At 44.3% G+C, this 21066-nt stretch overlaps 3 protein-coding genes across 4 annotated transcripts; all 3 read right to left on the bottom strand.

Moving 5' to 3' along the window:
- Positions 1-300: 300 nt before the first annotated feature.
- On the bottom strand, positions 301-2286 carry MIF (macrophage migration inhibitory factor). Its single transcript, XM_066978718.1, has 3 exons — positions 2105-2286; positions 1284-1456; positions 301-561 (listed from the first exon to the last, which is right to left on the bottom strand). Exons 1-3 carry the CDS (start codon positions 2210-2212, stop codon positions 495-497), a joined length of 348 nt encoding a protein of 115 aa, XP_066834819.1. The 5' UTR covers positions 2213-2286; the 3' UTR covers positions 301-494.
- A 2589-nt stretch (positions 2287-4875) lies between these two features.
- LOC106031298 (macrophage migration inhibitory factor-like) lies at positions 4876-9171 on the bottom strand. Its single transcript, XM_048064146.2, has 3 exons — positions 8856-9171; positions 6180-6352; positions 4876-5490 (listed from the first exon to the last, which is right to left on the bottom strand). The coding sequence occupies exons 1-3, from the start codon at positions 8961-8963 to the stop codon at positions 5424-5426; spliced, it is 348 nt and encodes a 115-aa protein (XP_047920103.2). The 5' UTR covers positions 8964-9171; the 3' UTR covers positions 4876-5423.
- Positions 9172-10826: 1655 nt separating this feature from the next.
- Positions 10827-19482, bottom strand: LOC106031470 (solute carrier family 2, facilitated glucose transporter member 11-like). 2 transcript variants are annotated; one of them, XM_013173840.3, is made up of 12 exons: positions 19383-19482; positions 17700-17798; positions 16730-16890; positions 15033-15157; positions 14668-14797; positions 13793-13941; positions 13057-13244; positions 12780-12890; positions 12099-12200; positions 11860-11935; positions 11439-11566; positions 10827-11126 (listed from the first exon to the last, which is right to left on the bottom strand). In XM_013173840.3, exons 1-12 carry the CDS (start codon positions 19404-19406, stop codon positions 10920-10922), a joined length of 1500 nt encoding a protein of 499 aa, XP_013029294.2. In that variant the 5' UTR covers positions 19407-19482; the 3' UTR covers positions 10827-10919. The 2 variants fall into 2 exon arrangements, with proteins under 2 accessions (XP_013029294.2, XP_066834760.1); XM_066978659.1 differs by lacking the exons at positions 17700-17798; positions 19383-19482 and adding an exon at positions 15903-16035 and having other exon boundaries at positions 16730-16860.
- Between the last annotated feature and the right edge of the window lie 1584 nt (positions 19483-21066).

The raw sequence follows: 21066 nt of genomic DNA, 5'->3' as shown, positions 1-21066 counted from the left end.
GCGACGGCCGAAGGCGCCAGAAGGGGCGCGCGGCGGGGCTGCCCTGAGGTGAGGGAGGCGGCCCTGGCCCCACTACTGCGTTGGCAGCGACACGGAGGAGGCAACGAGGCGGCCTGAAGGCGCCCCCAGAGCCCAGCAAGGTAGAAATCATCCCAGAACACCGCCACACAGCCTGCCCTCAGTGAAATACCCGGCCTTACGAGCGGCACCGACCCTCAAGCATTTATTCCTCACAGCTCTCAGACCCCACACATACTCATCCCATCACGCTCCCAACCCACCACAGCTCACACCAGACTATTTTATTTCTAAATCTTTATTCGTTTCCTACACGGAGAAAACAGAGGAATGTTGAAGCAGCAATATCCAAACACACGAGCAAGGAGCCATCGCTCCGTGAGGGCACAAAAAGCAGCCCGGGGCCCCTTGTGCTGTGGTCTCTGTGGGCAGCGTGAGGGTAGGTCCAGGAGCAGCCTCTTCATACGGGAGGATCTCTACGCAAAGGTGGAACCGTTCCAGCCCACATTGGCAGCGTTCATGTCGAAGTAGTTAATGTACACCCTGCAGAAGAAGCACAGGAATACAGTGACATTTATGTAAGTGATGAGTGAGAGAAGGCAACAGGACAGTGGGAGCGTGCTTCCTGTTCCCCAGAAAGAAAGAAAAAGTGAAGTTTTGTTTCTACCAAAATCTAGCTAATTTGTCTGACAGAACCCCTAACAGCCAATATTCCTTGGAACCCCTGGAACTGTACTTTCTTTTAAATATAAACCCTTCTTCAGTCAGGGACTGTTCAGACTCCAGAGATGTTTTGGCTCTTCTCTCCAGCCCTGGGATGCAGGGGGCAGCAGGTTCCTCCTGGCCTTCACCGCTCCCTGAGGATATTCCCCAAAGCCCTGCCGGTCCGTGAGGGAGCTGTTCACAGCCTGATAGTTCGTTCCTACCCAGTCTTTCAGCTCTGGCCTGTAACTCCTACTCCCTTGAGCTTCCAGCCTCCCACTATGAGAAGACATCACACCTCTGAGGCAAAAGACTCTGCAACTTGTTAATACCCTGGTATTCCTCCCTACTCTGAGGGCAGGAAGTCATTTAACAGCAGAGGCCTGAAGGGAAACTTTGTAGGCAAACTCCTACACGGATGCAAGAATGCTGCAAGTGCTCACTCTGTATTCTTTTAAACACATGGACTTATTACCGGCTTTTTATGCTTCCAAATTAAGTTATCAAAGCAGTTTCAGAGCACCAGAGGAACAAGGTTAACATCACTCACATCCAAGCCTTACCTGTCTGCAGATACGTGCAAGTGCTTAGAGATCAGATCGCACAAGAGCTTGGTGTAGGTCTTGTTCTGCTGCCCTCCTATTTTGCCAATGCTGTAGAGGCTGCAGAGAGCACAGGGATCCGTGGAGCCCCCAAAGGACATCATCTGATCAGGTATGATGTGCACAGCAATGTACTGCGATAAGAGAACAAACGGAGTAATTCATTTTCCTTCTCCTCACACAGACTTGTTTAAGGTACCAAACTCAGCATTAAGCATTGTGCAGCTGTGTGCCATTCTGGAGGCCAAGCACAGCCCCCAGCCTCCTTACGAGGCCTTGGACCACTAGAGGCTGCTAGGATCATAGGTGCCGGGATGCCATCCCCCCAGGTGCCGGGATGCCGGGATCCCCCCAGGTGCCGGGATGCCGGGATCCCCCCTGGCGCCTGGCTCTGAGCTCCAGGTCCGAAGGCTGAGTTTGGGCAAACCCGCAGGCACGGCAGGCGCTTCTCCCTGCCGCTGCCGGGGGCGTGGGACACGCGGTCGGCGATAAGGGCCGAACGCCGCGTCCCCGTGCCAGAAATCACACCCCAAATCACCGAAACCCACGGCTCTGTCCGTCCGGGACGCGGCCCCGCCGGGCTGCCACCCCCAGGCCGTACCCGCGGGCGGCGTGGGGAGGAGGAGGAGGAAGAAGCGGCCATGGGCCCCCAGGCACCCGCTGCTCCGCTTGGGCCGGCGTCTCCCCAGCCCCGCACCCCCCACGATCCCTGCCCGGCCCCATCGCGGGGCGACCCCGGTGGGGCGACCCCGGTTCCCCGTCCCCCCGCCGCCCTCCCCGACCTGCGCGGGCTTGCCGGTGGCCTTGGCCAGCTGCTGGGTGAGCTCGCCCAGCAGGCTGTCGGGCACGGCGTCCTTGCAGACGTTGGTCTGGATGGCGAACATCGGCATGGTGCCGGCGGGGCTGGGGCTGCTGGCGGCGGAGACGAGCGGGAGCGGGAGCGGGAGCGGGACCGGGCGGGCGGGAGACGAGCGGGACGGGGGGAGCGGCGGCGGCGCAGTGGGGCGAGGGGGTGGCGGCGGCGGCGCTTTTAGGGCGAGCGGGGCCGCGCCGAGCCGGCCTTAAAGGGGCCGCACCCGGGGGGGGGGGGCTGGAACCCCCACCCCACCCCACTGCAGGGACCCGCCACAACGCCCCCCCTAAAACAACAAACAAACAAACAAACAAAAAAAAAACCAAAGAGGGCTGCCTCTCCTGGCAGCTGCAAAAGGGGGCTATTGGCCCCGGAGCGGAAGGGGGTTGTGTCCTTTTGCAAAATAAAGGCATATTTGTGGATTTTTTGTTTTAACCGTGTGCATAGCTGTTACACAATGTGAGCGAAAATGTGTCTGGCTGATGGGCATATTAATTATTCTCTGATCTTCTTCGCTCGTATTGCAAGTGATTTATTACCCCTCAGCATCCTCATTTTCATACCAGATTTGTGGGGAAAAAGAGGCAGAATTGCTCTTTTTTTCTTTTTTTTTTTCCTTTTTTTGTTCTTTTCTTTCTTTTGCTTAGAAATGAAACGGTGTGAGCCCATTCCTTGGGGAAAGGGATCTTGAGAGATGGGCCTTCCGCTGGCTATGTGATGCGGTGCACGTAGGCTGCAGAGGGCACGACTCGACTCGCCGCCCTGCTTCACGCTGCAGCTTGGCGCTGCTTGAAATGACTCACGGGAAGGCAAAAGAGAATCAGGCCCAGAGCCTTCTCTGTGCAGACATTTTCCAGACAGGAATCAAGCACGTTAATTTTTAACAAAGTCCCAGTGCTGCAGCTGCTAGAAAGCTTGTGCATACATCTGCATTACACGTGTGACTACACATAGCCCTGAACAAAGAGCAGAAGGTGGTTTGAAGAGGCACAGGCTGTCACACAGAACTGGCAGGACTTGAAGTGCTTACTTTCATTTTTGTGATTAACAGTGATATTGAGACCTGAAGACGTTTCCCTCTGAGCACTGCCACTTATTCCCCGCACCTTTCTCTCTCCCTGAGTTGTTGCATAGGTGTGGGGTGGCAGTTCCAGCATTGCAGGCTGAAAAACTTGGGAGAGCAACGGGGCCACGGGGGTGATGCTCTGCAGCCTGCCAGCCCAAGGCACCAGACCCTTGCCATGCTGCTCACACCATGGAGAGACACCTGCAATTTCCTCCTTGTGTCCCCTTGACTAAGGAAGTAGCAGAGCGTACATTTTCATAGCTTCTAAAGATGCATTTTTAAAAGTTAGATAAGTACTAGCACGCATCTGTGCACCTTTCCCTCACGTGATTACTCCACGTGCTTGCAATCATGTTTTCTGGATGAATCTGTTTTAAAACAACTGCTTGTGATTAAAATAAGAACAATGAAGTGTGTCTAAAACAGAAAGAAGCTGAAGGGTAAAATGTTTTACAGAAATACATCTAACAGCATTCTAATGATGAACTAGAGCCAAAAAAAAAAAAAAAAGCCTTCATATTACCTATTAGAGAGCATAAAGCATGTTTGTTAACAAGTAGAGGTGGTCTTGACTGTACTTGGTCTCAGAGTTACCTTAGGAACGTGCAGTTCAGTGTTTGGATGCTCTGAGAATAACTCAGAAAGCATCTAGCACAGAAAGGCTTCAGCAGAAATGGGGGGTAGGCTGGAGCCTGGGGTCTATCCTGGAGCCTGACTGTAAATAGCAGGGTTGGGGCATTTGCTGGTTGTGGTTGGACATACTTGACTTAATTGCAATCAGAACCAGAGCACCGAGCCATTGGGCCAGGGAGAAGGAGCAAGGAGAACATCAGAAGATGCTGGTGCTGTGCCTCCAAGAGCAGACAGAGGAGGCGCTCTTTGAGCTGCTGGCTCTGTGAGGAAGGCAGACCGATTTATGGAGAAGGGAACTCCTCAGCTAAGGTCCTGCTGTGTTGAGGGGCTTCGTAGCCATTGTCTATGAGCAATTCTGCCAAAAGAATGCCTTGTGTCATGCCTTCCTTCCTCGGTGGGCAACTCTGCAAGGCTTTAAGTAGGAATGAAGTCATAACTTGGGATGATGTCTCATAAGATATACGGTATTCAGATCTAAAGTAGCACCTTGCTGCTTTGATTCACCAGACCAGTTTCCACGTTATCCCCTCGAAGTATTTGTGCAGGCTGAGATGCAGACTTGTATTTAAAGATTGTGGCTGCAAAGGCAAAGCTATGATAGGGGCAAAAATGGGATGTTTACAATAGAGCTTGGAACAGAGATGAGATGGGGGCTATTCTTCCAGAAAAAAAAAAAAAAAGTTTCTTTTTTCTTTAAAGCAAAAACAAAAAAATGTACACCTGATCTCAGACCTTCAGGAAATAGTTCTGTATTCAATCTTTCTATTTTCCTTTGGAAGCAAATTATATTATCTGACCCAGGGCTTGAATGATAAGTATTTATGTGGAAGTCTTCCTTTCATAATTCACCACTTTGACATCTGGGAATAGCTCACTGTGTCTCCCTCATTTTGAGCTGTGCTCTAATCTTCATTGTCATTGCAGATTGCTCAGGGGATGAAAGGGGAGGGCAGGACAGCAGACAGTGGGTTTTTTCCACTTACTCCCTCTGTCTGCTGTGAACCCTGGGAGATTCCTGCAGCACCAGCGTCCCTGCTAAGCAGCTAGATGTCTGCCTAGTGTTAGATCTAAGGAGGACCTGGACTGCAATCCAGCCCTTTTCAATAAAACACAACCCCGCGTTCCTCCTTTTGAAGTGAGGTCCATGTACCACATCAATGGCCACATCCTGACGTACATTTACGCGTATTTTGAAAACAGAACTATCCTGACCTGATTAAATCTGTTCAGGCTGCCCAGCATGAACCCAAATGGAGTGTTCATCTTCAAAGGAAGAAACTGTTTTAAAGAAAAGCTTCTATTAGGAATATTTTGAGAAAGCACCCTCCCATCTCAGCCATAGGCCCTTCCAGAATAAGGAGAATCTCAGTTGTAAAGGTTCCTGCTGTTCTTCTACTTTTATTGAGGCAGCAGACAAGATGTTAGGACAGCAGTGGGTAGCACTGCTGGCTTTTACACTTGTGGCATATGCAGATAACACAACTAGAGCTGCAGCGCTCAAAAATCATGGTGAGTGTTCAGGAATAAGCTCTCACCACCTCAGAGCACCTCAAGCAAAGGTGGTGTTGTTCCAGCCCACATTGGCAGCACTGATCTCAAAGAAGCTGACATAAATTCTGAAAGAGAAGACAGGTGCTGTTAGCTGCCAAGAGGAGACCGCTGCAGCTGGCCAGGGTGGTCCTGCAGGAGGACACGGTCCTGCTGCAGTCTGGCCCCAGAGCTCTGCACACCGCAGGACCACACCACCTCTCTGCAAGTTGCACATTTGCTCCTGCAGTTTCTGGTAGGTATTGTCAAGTGTTGCAACGCAAGATGCCTTGTCTACTTGCATCCTGGAGCTGGTAGTGGTTTCCTACTTCTTGTTTTAAGGCAATCTCAGGATGCTCTATTTAAAGTAACTGACACAAAGTCGGTTCTGGGGCAGATTGGTGTACGTTCAGGAGAAGCACTAGAAATGCTTCTATCTAAATCAAAGCTCTTACAAGAGACCTCCACCTGTACCCCACAGACAGTGGGGAGGTGTTGGCAGATATTACTCAAATTATGAAATGCATCTGTACCTAGGCTTGTGCGCGTGTGGTACCTGAGCCTCCATCATTTTAACTAAGAGATTTTACAGCTTTTGGGCTCTGCAGCTCATGCAATTGCTCCTTTCCTCTTTTTCACTGAAGAGTTGCTCTATTGACTTGGCATTTAGCATCTTCAAGAAGAATGTTAACAGAAGAACATCAGAGGGCAAGTTTGGGATTAAGAGCTTTGACAATCTGTGCAAAGTCGCATCAGACATGTTTCTGTATGAGCTCACCTGTCAGATGGTATTTTCAGCTGTTTGTTCAGCAGGTCACAGAGCAATTTGGAGTAGACCTTGTTCTCCTGCTCTCCTATCTTCCCAATGCTGTAAAGAAAGCACATAGCACAGGGGTCTGTGGAGCCACCGAAGGACATCACCTGATCAGGAGAGATCTGTATTGCTAGATACTGTTTGGGGAAAAAAAAGAAGGAAGAAAAAAAAAAAAAAGAAAAGAAGAAGAGGAGTATTATCTTCCTTTGCCACGTTAGGAAAAGTTTTGAAAATTGCAAAATCCCGGATGACATTACTTAGGTTTTTGAATGTTTCCTGTATGTACTTCATTGCACTCTCAGATCTCCTAAATGTTTTTCTGCAAGTCACAGAGATGAGAATGTAAAAAGTGCTCCCATAATATACCATTTGGGGATAGAACTGATGGCAGTGCCTATCTATTATGGAAAGGCTACTTTCCTAGCTAGAACTACTAGCAGCACATGAAATAACTGAAAAGAACAGTCCCAGGCACTTACAGATTTTTTTTACCACTTACTACAATGCAAATAGTTTTACTTGTGTGCTTATGAAGTACAGTGGAGCACTGATCTTTCCCAACCTTCCGTCTTCTCCTTGGAAGACTTTGTCCTCCAAGCCTTGCTTGCCACATCCAAGGCTTTTGTGTCTCGGTACCTAACTGTACAAGTTCGCATTCTTCTGAGATATTCCCTGCTGTGTTAAGGGCCAGAACAAGACATCATGACAGTTGGGCTTGGGAGTCTCGGTTCCTAATGATTACTCTGTTGGGGTAAAGATAATCGAGGCAGGGAGGCAGATAGATACACTGCACCTCATGTGCAGGACAGCCCCTTCCCTGGCTTGAGCAACTGGTCTGCTCCTTCTGTGGCCAGGAGTGAAGCCAGGACACAAAGAAACAAAGGCAGAACTGAAGCAGTGGGTGGTCCAGAGTCTGCGGTGTAAGCAGACCCTGCTGAAGCATTCAAAATGGGACAGGAGGCACACCTAGGTATTTACTCCAGAGGAGGGGATCCTAGCAGTGCCCCGTGTCTGACAAATGCCGCTGTCTTGCAGTGAACACTGTAGGTAATTGCAGGCTTCAACCCCAGAGCGTTACTCCAGTTCCATATTGGAAGATGGGCTCTGGATGCTCTGCCCAAGTACAATGTTGGGAGGAGGACCCTGTAATATCATTGTCTTTACTGCCCGTAAGGTTTGGGTGGAAAGTTCAGGTGCTGAGAACTCAGTGATGTGTCAAAAGAATCTGCTCCAAGCCACCAGGCTCTCCCTGACTGTGCAGGATGTGTGAACGCCGCTGGGGTTTGCAACCGCATTGCTCCAACCCCGCGTTCCAGAGAGATTTTGCACCTCACTGGACCTGCTGCAGTCTTCCCTGCTGAGGTAAATGTGAACTGACACAGCTGAGGTCTAGACCAACATCCCCCTCGTTAAACAAAATACAGCTTAATCCTGCTTTTGTTCTTGATAGCAGGACAACTGGAAGAAAGTATCCATGTTAACATTAATGAGCAGCTTGCAGTTTTCCCTGCTGCTAATGCATAGTGTCACATCCACACACTGGGGAATCCAGGGATCAGTTCCTTTGGCACCCATTTGGCTTCTGTTCTTACCCACGTTTATTAGTAGCGCATCGTTGGAATTCAGCAGCAATTAACCCCCTCGTAAAAAAAGCAAACCTGAGTACCAGGAAGCCTCTGGGTAATTAGCCTTGGCTGCCATTTACAGCTTGTTTGGGTGCAAGGTGCACCCAGCCACAGCAGCGCAGGATGAACCAAGGAGACCCCGCTGAGGTACCACTTCTCCAGCCCTGTTCTCCCCAGCTGGACACCCTGTGCTCTAAGCTAGCTGTATGCCACTTGTAGGTATGCACACGCCTTTAAACATCTATCCCAGAAGCAGGTTAGTATTAAAAAATATCACCTTGAAATATTAATCACCATTATTTTCACCTTAAATGGTTTGAGAATATTTATTGAAGTGTTTTTTTTCCAGGAGAAAACAAAACACTGATAAAAAATCAGGATTTTTCTTCAAATGGTACCATTTCCTGCGAGAGGAAAGCTCTGCATTCCTGCCCACACTAATCCTTTCCTTCTCTCTGATATATCCAGGAGACTCTCTCTCTCTTTCCTATTGCCTCCTTTGTCACGAAGAGTTTGCCTGTCCTAAAAAAAGACTTTGTTGTTCCCTGTGTATTTCTAAGTAACATTACATGTCCCTTCCACAGGGCTGCACAAGCCTGTCCCAGCTGCATCCCAGCCCTGCCCTCTAGCTTTATATTCAGAGCTGTTATGCAAGAACTGGCAGAGGACAACCTCTGCTCCCCCAAACAGGAAGCATTTGTTTTCTAGATTGATGAAAATTTTTTTTTGAAGAGGGGTAGAGCACATCGGTCTCACAGAAGTAGTCAATTATCTTCCTGCATGGGTTGAAAAAAAATAATCTTACTCCCATTTTTGATTTAACCTGTTTTCTGGGGAGACAAGGCTTATACAAGCCTAAAACCTGCTTCTGAAGTAACTAGCTTCAGCCAGATATAGCAGAGATTGATTTCCTACATGTTTGATGAGACTGGCAGACTGCACAGCTCTTTCCTGAGAAATGGCTCATTGCACAAGCACGCCTGGCTAAATGGAAAAAGTGAGCATCCCGACTTACCTGTGCTGGTTTTCCCATTGCCTTTGATAACTGCTGGGTGAGCTCTCCTGTGAAAGACTCGGGAACTTTGTCCTTGCTTATATTTGTGTTAACAATGAATTTAGGCATCTTTGGGTCGCGAGAGGGTTTTCTTTCAGCTCGCCTTGTTCACAGCACAGCTTTACTCCCAACACACCTGCTAGATTGCTTATCCCACTGAGAAGGAAAGCATACCAGGAGCCTTTAAATAGCCAGCAGTGACGTGCCCTGGCGCTCCTGGGGGACCAGGAGTCCCTCGGGAGAGAAGGGGCTGCGTGTGCTGCTGGCTGCTGGTGCAGACAGTCCAGGTAAAGCTTCTGCAGGAGGGGGAGCTGGCTGCTCACACTCTGGAAATCGAAGCGGCCAAAAAGACACTTCACGTTTGGATTACTGCAAAAAACAGTGAAGAAGCAAGGGTTTCAGAGAATTTTTGAGGATGAAATGAATATAATGTGCCTTTCCTCACTATTCTCATAATTATTTTAAAATGTAGATGGACACCTCAGCTGTGAGTTTGGGGACTCTCTCTGTGGCATAGACCATAACAGAAAATCCCCAATAGCACATGTCATGGAGACTTCCCCTGAACTGTGACAAAGTTGTCACAAAGATGCTTTTAATTCATCCGCCGTCCATGTTAGTGGATTGGCTCTCCTGCATCAGAAATGTTCTGAAAATAATGAAAATCCTGAAAAAAAATTCCCAAAATAACTTTTCAGGGCATGTATCCTGTGTGAAAGCATTAAAAACAAACTCAAATGACAGCTCCATCCATAAGGAGGGGAACTGCTATTTGCAATATTAAGGAGGGGAACTGCTATTTGCAATATTGATGAATCTCTTCTTCAGTGATTTGTTGAAAGCAGGTGGTGTAATCCAAAGCACTTGGTCATAAATCATACTACAGTTGTTAGTGGTCACCTGGAAAATCTTATACTGTGTTCGTAATGAACTTCATAACCTGTTTTTTCTACTGGTACAACAATCTCTAGTTATTTGCAGCTTACTTATGTAACAAGAAAAACATTTCCAAAACAAACTCTTTCTTTTCTGAAAACATCTGATGTAATTCCCAGAAGCTGATGTACCAGCTCGGAAACCAGGTCCTTTGACACCGCAAGGACTCTTGAGAGCGTTCTTTCTTTCACAGGAACCATTTCACCTCTTTTACGTACACTGGGAACCTTTCGGCTGGTCCTTCTCCCTGCCGGGAGTTACCAGGACGTTCTCCACTGAGGCTCCCACCCCATCTCCAGAAGGACTGCCTGACAGTACAATTTCACTTTCAGTGTTTTTTTTTTCTGTTTCCGTAGCTGGAACCTTTTTCCTAAGTTCCTCTGCTAAGTTTTGAATCTGTTTTCCCTGGGGCCGCACTGAACCACGCACCTAGCTTTTCCTCTATCAGCCTGACAGTCAGATATTTTAGACTTCTCTTTTATCCCTGTCTCATGACTGATGAACGTTAATTCTTCCTTCCCTCCATTTGCCTCTTTAAATTATTCTGCTTGGTCTTACATATTTCTGAACACTCTTCTCTGAACTATTTGTCAGCAGTTTCCTGATTCTGAGGTGCTCAGAACTAGTGAGTCTCACTCAGGCGAGTTCAATAACAAACTCTTTGTTCAGATATCTGTGGCATCAGACAGGGCTCCTGGGAACAAGGGAGACCAACTGAGACCCAGGGCTCAGATCCAGAGCTGAGAGGCAGCCTTTATGTATGGTCTCGGGGCAGGATTAGGCCCTACGGATCATTAACAAAATGTTTTACAACTTCACAAAGTACACCAGGATAAAAGATGTATTTATTTAGGAAAAAAATCTATTTGCATCCAGTAGATCTTAAAGCTGAGAGACTAAATTTCCTGTTAAAATGTTTAAAGACCAGCAAGAAATAAAACTCCAGCACAATGAATTTCATATCTGTATTTAAAAAACAAACAGAAGACACAGAAGTGCTTGCAGTCTGTTTTTAATGTTTCTTTTTTAGTTCTATTCCAACACTGTTTCCTGTCTTTTCTAAGAGATGCAAATTTCTCCTCCGGACATTCAGAGTTTGGTGCAGAACAACTGTTCCTTAGGAAAGTTATTTTCTGTAACTGAGATTTCCTTTTTTCCAAAATTCAGCTTGTTGAACTCTGCTTTTATTTCCATGATTGACTTTCCCTTGGTCTCAGGGAGGTACAGGTAGATGAAAATTGCTGATAAAACAAGGATTCCCAAAAAGATGAGGAAGCAGAAGGGACCAAGGTTATCCTGCAAGCAAGTGAGAGACGCCGTAAGGAAAATAAGAAACTTTGCCCCTCTTTGCCCTTAGGGACAGGTCTGTGTCTTAGTAATGAAAATTCGAAGGTTTGCTCAATACACAAACCAGGGCAAGTATTAAACCAAGAGTTTCTACTGGCCATGTTTGATCTGAGTCCAACTGCTGCTTCTCTGAGCAGGCCTGGTGTTCGGACAGAGCTCTAAGCTTTGCATGTCTTTGCAATTTATTGCTGTTATTTAGCTCCCTGTCAGCTTTCAGAAGGAGATTAGCCTGGAGTGAGGGATCCAGTCAGAGTCACTTACAACAATCAATGGAAAAATCATCCCAAGTACAAAGAGCCCCATCCAGTTGATGCAGCCAACAATCAGAAAGGCTGATGGTCTGAATGACTGGCTGAAGATTTCAACCATGATAGATACGGTGGCTCCAGCTGAAAAAGAAGAGCAAAATACAAACAAGGTGGACTTGTTTCTTTAGTTCCCCAGCACACCTTGCTCCTGCCAAAAATCCTTACGGTGGCAGTGGTAGGAAATGACAGACAGAGAGAAGAGGTGGCCTGCTGGCAGGTGGCTTCTGCTATGAGGCTGAAAGGCCTTTTTCCCACTTGCAACTATCTGCCTTTTCCTCCTTATTTTCTAGAATTTGATCATGGGACTGCTCGGTTCCTCCTCTGCCAGTTGTGCTGCCAACCAACACGATACAAAAATTTCCTCTTGTACTCACATGGTCCGATTCCATAGAAGAAAACAAATAGGAAGATCAAGATAACACTGAAGTAGTGCAGCCAGAAGAACTGATGCTAAAAGTGAAAAAACAGTGATACCAAGCTGTTAGATACACGACAGAATAGCAGAGCTCTTTATTTTCTGTCACTGACTTGAGTTTTTGTACACGTTCTGCGAGGCAGGACCAGGAAGGGGGCTGGTGCTGGGTAAGCAGCCAGAAGGCTGCTGCCTTGTTACCTGCAGCGACAGCGTCATGGTGAGGAGTGCTAGCACAGAGCACATCAGTGTATATCCTCCGCATAGCAGCACCTTCCTCCCAAATCGCTCTATAAGGGTGCTCTGAAAAGAAGAAAACGTGTCGAATGAAAAAGTTCCTGCCTTTGCCCTGTGTTCTTGTAAGACTTATCTGAATAATTTGGTCAGAAATCTGTGCCATCCGGGAGACTCTTTACTCCTAGCAAATTTTCTTAGCTTCAAAGCTGCATTTATTTGTCTTCCTTTGGCTGTTTTTAGACACTTCCCTTTCTTGCATGCTGCTATATATCGAATTGTGCGTGCACACATACACACATCGAATCCCGACCATCAGCTGATGCAGCTCATCTAGGCTCCTGTTCCCTTGGGGCTGTGCCCCCGACTCTTCTGATCTGCTTGTCTTCTCACATAGCAGTAACTCTAGGAGTTGTTTGCAACAGAATGAAAAAATATTTTATCAGAATAAAAATGAGTCTAAAGGCATCCAGTCATGCAAATACTGTGGGAAAAGAGCTGCCTTTGGTTCTGCATCTGGTTTATAGAAGCAGGGAGATATGTCTTATGTTGTGCAAATGTTCCCCAAGCCCAGTTATGAGAAAGGAGAAGTACAATTGTTTGACCACATTAAATTTTTCCTTCAAACTCCAGTCTGAAAAGACTTACACACAATATAGAAGATAAGCATTCGCACAACCCAATGCCCAGGGACACGTATGGGATAAGGTATTCTTCAAACTTGGCTGTATGGAATACTTCGAAAGAATAGAAGTATATCTGAAAAAAAGGCAGAGGAAATGCACCTGTGAAAAAAGACCACCTCCAAAGGTCACGCCCAATGTAAATTGTACTGAGTCTCTCATTCTAAGCTGTTTTTTTTTCTAAGAGGGTTTTGCAACGCTGCCTAGTGTCTCTTGTTCTAGGGATAAAGAGAGCACTCAACTGCATTGATTCCGCAGAGCTGCAGGGTGGTCATGACAGTCACCAGGATGTAAAGCTGCCAGCGCAGAGATCGCTCTTTTATTACTTCGAGGACGCGCAGGGTTTTAGTGCTCGTCACTGCAGCCTTCTCCTTCATAATGTCATCAATTTCTGCTTGATGGTCTCCTTCCCCCCAGAGCTTCCTAATGGCTGTTGGGGAGAGAGAGGGGAGGGCATTATGCTACCAGAACAGCTCATCATGAGTGAGTACGTTAAGTCCTTTAGTCTGCCTCGCCGTTGGTGTAGGTGGTGGTGGTGGTTTTGTTAGCTGCCCCTGTCATCTGGTTGGTTGTAGGCCAGCAGGCAGGTGGAAGAGTTTTGTCTCTCTGGTTGTCAGTATAGCATATCTTTCGACTGTTGAGTTGGCTTGATTGTTAACAAAGTAAACTTTTAAGTTAATTTTATTTAGTAATAAATGAACTGCCTGAACCATTTCCTTTAAAGAAATATTACCACCAAAGTGAGACTTACTAGACATGGTGTTATATATCTTTTCTTAACTGATTAACTTTGCGTGAGTGAGCTCCCAGGTTAACACAGATGTATTGCTTTAGGTACCCTAACTGTTTTATTTAGAAGTTAGTATTTGTGGTACAGTGCTGTGCTGTACAGCTCTGCCCTGCTTTCTTGACTTCTACACTTCTTGGCACTCTGACATATCAAATGAAGTGAATGAGGTGGCAAATTAGACACTCTACCTTTCCTGAAGGCTTCCTCATTACCCTTCTGGATCAGGAGGTAAGATGGTGAATCAGGGAAAAATGGGAGAGTAACCAGTTGAACCAATGCTGAAAGTCCACTAGATGCTAACAACCAGGGCCACAAAGCTTCGCTTCCTAAAATCTCCCTGAAAAGTGTATGTGAAAAAAAATTATGCTGAAATAATAGAATGAATGTTCAGGAACTTTTTTTTTTTTTTTCTGAGTGGTGAGGATTGCTCAAATTCCACTTAAGGGTGCAGTGGAGCAGACACCTGAATTGATGATTTGGCAAATTTCACATATTTGGCTATTTTTATTTCTGTCAATTTTTAAGAATTTCTTTTGGCATCTTGAAATACTTTCTAAAGATCATTAGGATCCAACATGATGTCTAAAGAGCTGATGAGACTGATTTGACCATTGTTCGACCAAAGGACCAAAACATCTTGCTAAGACTTTTCATGTAAATATAGTAAATTTCTAAGAAATTTACTATAAAAAATATAGTAAATTTATAAAAAATATATTTAAAAATATAGTAAAAAATAATAAAATAATAATAAATATAATATAATAATAATATATAATATAATAATAATAATATATAAAAATATAGTAAATTTCTAAGAAATTTACTATACTACTCTAAGTAGAAAGGGAGTAGATGAGAGAAGAAATTAGGAAATTCTTCCTCCTATATTTAAAACAATGTCTGCCTCAAATTTGATCAAAATTTTTCTTCTGGCATAAGATAAGGCCTGTTCTGGGGAAGATGGAAAGGTTTCTCAGACACTGACTAGGTGAGAGCATAGGTATGCAGAAAGATCTCCACTACTTTTAGTGTACCCTGATAGAAAGATTGGAGAATTTACCTTAGTCCAACAACCTGTCCAGTGAGTTTTCCCAGTGTCAGAAAAACAGCAACTGTGGAGTTCGTAAATCCGCGCAGCTTCTTAGGTGAAATCTCTCCTACATACTGAGGATGTATATTGAGAGAAAAACCTTTAAGATGGAAGAGGATAATTGACTATTAAAATACTGAGGAAAGCTAAACTTTCTGACTCCATCCTCTCTTCCACTGTTTCCATTCACTCTGTTATTTGGATTAAAATTTCTTCCAAAAGGCCTATTATATTTTCTGGGTACTTTAAAATCATTATCCAAGAATGGCAATAGGAGTAGAGACAATCCTGGGACAGCAAGGATGCTCACCCTCCACAGTGTCACAAGTGCATACCTGTACCAACGCCATAGAGAAAGCGCCCAGCCAGGATCATCTCAAAGGACTTGGCTGTTTTACTGAAGGCCATGAGAAGTGCAGCTACCAGCATGATTAGGTTGGTGAACATTTGGCATTTTTTTCTGAAACAAACAAACAAACCCAAAACACGAGAATTTAGGGTGAAATGAGAATCTCTTGTACTCTTTGGATTAATTTTGCTGTGACAGGAAGCATGGTACAACCGTTCTTGCTTTTTTTGAGGAACGGCTGAAATGATTTTGACTTTGAATAGCAAAAGCGGTTCTTTAAAATTTTGGGGTCCTTTGTGTTTGATTTTGTTAATATTTCTTAGCTTAGATTTTAAACTTCATCAGCATTTCCACAGTCTAAGTGGGAAAGAGATGAAAGAACTGGCCCAGGTTGTCACCAGGATTTTTAAATGACTGGAACTCCTCATAAAACGTTAGATTGTTCCCCAGAAATAATGTGAGTTTATGGCTCCCATTTTCGAATGGCTCGTATTAAAGGCACTTTTGGCCAAATGGGTGTGACCAGAGATGATGGGAGATGGCAAAAAGCATTATTCAGAGGCATGACACTCCGTGCAAATTGTGGGCTGCTGTGGTCATGACCATGATGTCTCAGGCTCAAATCAGTCTTTTGCACTCAGTTGTTTTGCTGTGATGCTTGCTAGACAAGAGTCCACTTGCACACATTAAGAAGTCACAGAGATCCTCTCTTTAGAAGACACTGATTCAGCAATTAGGTTATCACGTGCTGAATAATCCATGGGAGAAGAATGTGATTTTGTTTTCAGTCTTGGGAGAGACCCTCGGAGTGTGGGATGAGGCAGTGTCCCACAAGAAGTTTCTTGGGGGCACTTACCTGATAGGAAAGAACACAATTGCAGGCAGGCTAAGATGGTTTGTTGAGACCCATATGAGGGGCCTCTGGACCAGTGGGTTGTGGAGCAGATCTTTAAGTGGGTCACACCAAGCAGATAAGTTTGCCAATTTCTCTGCAAATGAAATTAGTGGTGTTACACACAGGCACTGAGAACATACCAGACTGGGGAGGAATCTTTTCTCCATCCATAGAGAAAGAGAGTTTGGGACTGATGTCCAGAGCAGAGATGTCTCTTGGAGAATTTGTGTTGGTGCTGGCTGTATCTTTACAGTGTAGTTACAGGCAGATTAATTTTTCCAATTCCGTTCACGGGTTCAGTAGATCAGATATTAATATTTGATATAATGTCATCACCCGAAAATGAGTGTATTTAAGCAGAAATCTGGCTCTTTGGCACTTGAGAGTGCCTTCCGCACACTGTTTTCCAGGTGGTTAGAGGAACTACACGTAACGTTACAACACATGACACAGCTCCTTTTTGGGCATTTGTAGAGCTTGGAAGATCTTTAAGAGAGTCGTAGGGGATCTTGAAGAGAACATGAGACAGTTACACTGTCCTGGTACTCCCAGAAGCTCTTATCAGGTGATGTGTTGACAAGTGCATCCTTTACAGAAATACAGTTTACTGGAGGGCAGATAAACAAGATAAAATACTGCTTGCTACTAGAAAGAGACGGATGTGCTGGCACAGAAAACTAGTTTAGTCTGCAATCAAGCTGCTTGAATCAAGAAGAAAAGGTTTACTCATTCACTTTGATACTTCTCTGTACTTCATGTACTCTGACTATCAAGCAAGAAACACTTACTTTCTGTATTTTGTAGTCAGGTAGCCACAGCAGAGGCTCCCCAGGAACCCTCCTATCCCATAAACAGACACAATGAAGGACCACAACAGCATGATTGTCTCAGGATGGAGGGGAGAGCCATGGCGCTCCATCCAGGTTTCATTAATAAACTTCCTGATGTGCTGAAAAATAAAATGGTGTTTGACTAGACAGTGGGTGGTGTCAGGTTCCTTCATATTCTTTGGCTGTTGTACTTTGGTTCTAGCCTTTGGTTCTAGTACTGGACTTCTTCTGAGACTAACTTCCTTAGGAAAATAGGTTAGCTGAGATCACATCGCAAAATCTTCAAATTAGTGTCAGTCAGTAAGCTCGAAAGACAAAAATTGTGCTTTTAGCATTCTTCCCCCTGTTTTAGAAAGTCATATTTGATGAAATTCAGGAATCGTAGGAAGGCTTTGGAGGTGTATTAGCAGAATGGCTCATCTTTTACAATTAAGTAAGAAGAAAAAGTGCTGAGGAAGGAGAACTAAAATCACAAATCAAATTCAGAGAGGTTAATGCAAGATGCCTCTCTCACTTATGGGCTCTAGCAATGAGACACGTCTTGTATTTACACCTGGAATCAGTAATAGTAGTGAAAGTGTAGAGCTGTGACTTTGAAGTCCATGATATGGCCATGTTTTGCCTGTAAGTAGCATACAGGAGCAGGGCTCACATGTAGGGCAGGCCAGACAGACTGAAACACCAGAAAGCAAGACTCCATAACCTTAAAATTGGCTTAGAAAGCATGATATCTTGGGGAAATGACCTGTACAGTTTTAGCTAATGTTCTTCCAGTTATGACCTATATTTTAATAGTTTGAACTTAGAATTCTCCACAAGTATCAGAGTAAGAAACTTTTATAACAGAAGCTGAAACTTTAATATATCAAATGTTTTGAGCTCAGGCTCTCCATTTGGGGATTTCAGCCTCAGGAAGATGGCTACTTACCACAGAAGGATAGTTGATGACAGAAATATGGAATCCATATGGGAAACTACCACCAATTCCCAGCACTAGAATCATTTGAAATAATCCTTGGAACTGAACCTGCAAAGTGAAAAAAAAAAGCTCAATCAATTTCACGTTAATGCACTGCTTTTGTTTCTGCCTGTGTTGTATCTTCAAGCATAATAAAGAAAAGATCCTTTTAATACTCACCTCTTTCAGAAAGGCATGGGCTAAAAAGAGAAGATAATAATTTGGAATAGCCCCTGTAATGGCACTAACACAAACTCTTCCTGACTTTGATTTGTGATTTCACTTCTTTCTAAATATTTTCCGTTTTCTACATATTTAACCTGAAAGTAGATGCTTGTGTATTGAAGGGTTGGGTGTCTTTGAGGCTAGGGAGATACCTTCTGTCTATAATTGCCTTGGTCAAGAATAAGGGACTGAGATAGGCTGGCTACTTTGATGAATGAAATAATTTGCTTGTAAATAAGGAAAAACATAACACATAACTACTTAGACCTTTCTGAGGTAGGTGATACTGCTGATCTTCTGTCCAGTTTCCAAGCACCTGCAAGTCTTGGTGGAGTTATCCTCCAACAGCCTAGACTGTACCTAGCAGACCGAACCTAGGACAACTGTTATTTTAGCCCCATCAGGAGCTGTGCAGGGTCCCCTGAGGTTTAGTTGCCCTTTCTTTTTTCATTCAGCACATCACAGACCAGGACAGTGACAGCATCTCTGCGTAGAGGACACTGTGCTCTGTGCTGTTTTCATGTCAGACACGAGCTTCAGGAGTTCACAGTTTTATGGAGATCAGCGTGTAGATGAAGAGAAGCTGGTAGAAAATGCAATCAGACAGGAACAAAGTAAAGCACGTGTGACTAACGCTGGATTGGAAGGCATGTAGAAGAACTCCCCTTTTTCTGGTTCTTAGGTCCATCTTTCAAGGCCTTGTTACTTAATTGGCCCACAGCTGGATTTCCCAAGTTACCGCAATACAAGAACCAAGAAGCTAATGGACCAGAAGTTTCTAAATTTCCTTCAAAATCCTGTCTCAGATTCAATGGATTTCTAATCAGCAAAAGCATTCAAACAAGTTAATTCACCTTCTCTCTCCTTCTATTTATTTTTTGCAATAGGCTTAGAAATTGACGGTTTTAATACTTACAAAGGCAAGCAAAATAGCTTCTTGCTGGCTGTTGGGAAATGGAGTGAGAAATGCTTATTATCATTTTTTCCTTGTTTCAGACTATGGTAGCTCTGGATGGATGATATTAAATGGGTGGATGAAATGAGGAGGCTCATTTCTTTTAAAGCTTGTCACATATTTTGTAGCCTTTTGGAGTACAGTTAATCCATTCATTTATTTAGAAATAGCCACAGAAAATAATAAGAGTATCTACTAGTTAGTATTATTTTCAGTAATTCAGAAGAGTACAATAGCATTGTCAGTGGTGGAACTGTAAAGACTTTTGGTAGTTTCTATTTTATCTTTTTGCAAGGAAAAGACCTTTTCATGGCCCCAGGTCCCATTCCTCTTGGTGATGTTTAAACACAGAAGAAAAGGATGGCCTCTGTCCCAAAACAGCTCACAATCTTTAAGCAATCTAGATATTTAGTATTATGTTGATTTTGTCCTTTAAAAGTCCAAAACATGAGAAAAAGTGACCAGCTACTCACCAGGTCAGAGAAGAAGGTAGCCATCTCCTACGAAAGAGCTGATTCCTGTTGCTTACTGACTAGTACCTGCCAAAAGAAGCAAATGCTCACATTATGCAATTAGCAACGTCAGTGAACTAGTCCCATGTTACTGAAGTTAAAGTTTACTTCAAAGGTTTTTGAGTTAATTACACATATTTCAGCTGTTGTACAAAGTTTAGAATTGCTGGATTAAATATTTCAACCAATGGTTATGTCTAGCCCAAGTAACCAAGACGGTCTCCCTTGCAAGGAACCCACTTATTTTGTGAATTACATCCAGACACAACCATTGGTAGAAATATTTATTATATCATGATCAGAGACGTAGATTCTAAACAGGATTCCAATAGCTTTAACTTGCTTAGTTTTCAGTATTAGCTGAGAAACCTAGAGGCAATGTTATTTGTTGGGAATTTTAGATGGGAAACCGACAGTGAACTACAGGACTTTGGCATATAGTGGGAAAGAGCTTAACAATTCTACAGCAGCACAGCAGGCCTGAGCAACTAAATATTTAGGAGCAGCTGATTTTCCTTTGCTGGGAGCGGAAGATTCAACATCAGTCTTGTAACCTCCATAGTTGGAGTGCTGTCTCTTACTTCAAACAGAATATTTGCAGGGTTTAATGTGATTTATTTCATGGTTAAGAGGGCTTTGTATGTATCAAATTGGTAAATGGCTTAGATATCATTTACCCTTCACGCTTCAGTTAAAGAAGATCAGAAAAGAAATCAGAAAAGGCTTATTGGATGCAAGTAGTCATAATAGAAAACACATCACCTGCAAAGAATATTCACAAATTCTCTAGCTGATGCCTGAAATGTAGCATGTAGTGCCACCTGGCCCTTTGTCCCATCTTCATGTGGTCCTCATAATGAAGTTGACTTTGTTTTTGTTGTGAGTTGAGAGTTCATGTGGTTTTTTATTCCAGATTGGGTTCTCCAGCAGAGAAGCCCTTGTTAGAAGTCAAGTGAGACCATCTCTTTGATACTAAGAATTAATTTCTGTTTCCATAAAGTCATGTAAAGTTGAAACAACATACTGTGCATCTGCCAAAGGAAAGACGTGCCATGCTAATTCTAGTACCAGCCTTGCTTAGATGGCACAGGGGGAAGACACAAACAGGCAATAGTAGGCAGCTGACAGCTTGGGATGTTCCTTCTCAAACACTGCTGTTGCACTTGTTTTCTTATGTTCTCTTTCCCCAACTTCTACTTATTTTGCATTATATATATTGTGTCTTTTACTCTTTGCTTTTGTACTTTAATTTTAGGATTCCCATTTGGAGCTGGTTAATAGTCTTCCTCCTGTAATGCACTTCTGCATTTATGTTGATTAGGTACTGTACTGCTGCTGTGCTTAGGCCCCCTTTGTTACATGTGCAGTTTCATAATTACTGCTAACTAGGTTCTTACGGATACCCTTTAGTCATATTGCGGTTGGAACAGTAGATCAGGCCATTTTGTTACTTATCTTGCAACCTTCTGGTCATTCAAGACACATGTATGCAAAGCTATCGTAAGCCTTCCTTAATATAGTCCAGCTAACCCAGATTTGGTTTTGTGTGTGTGTGTCTAATCGCAGTTCTCTGATCCGGTTTTAAAGTGTTTATATCCACCTCAGTTACAGGCAGTATTTGAGACGTGCCTTACCTATCAGCTGA

Source organism: Anser cygnoides, chromosome 17 (assembly GCF_040182565.1).
Source record: "Anser cygnoides isolate HZ-2024a breed goose chromosome 17, Taihu_goose_T2T_genome, whole genome shotgun sequence".
Classification (NCBI taxonomy): domain Eukaryota; kingdom Metazoa; phylum Chordata; class Aves; order Anseriformes; family Anatidae; genus Anser; species Anser cygnoides.
Note: the sequence above shows the minus strand (reverse complement) of the source record. Positions and strands in the feature narration are given on the sequence as shown.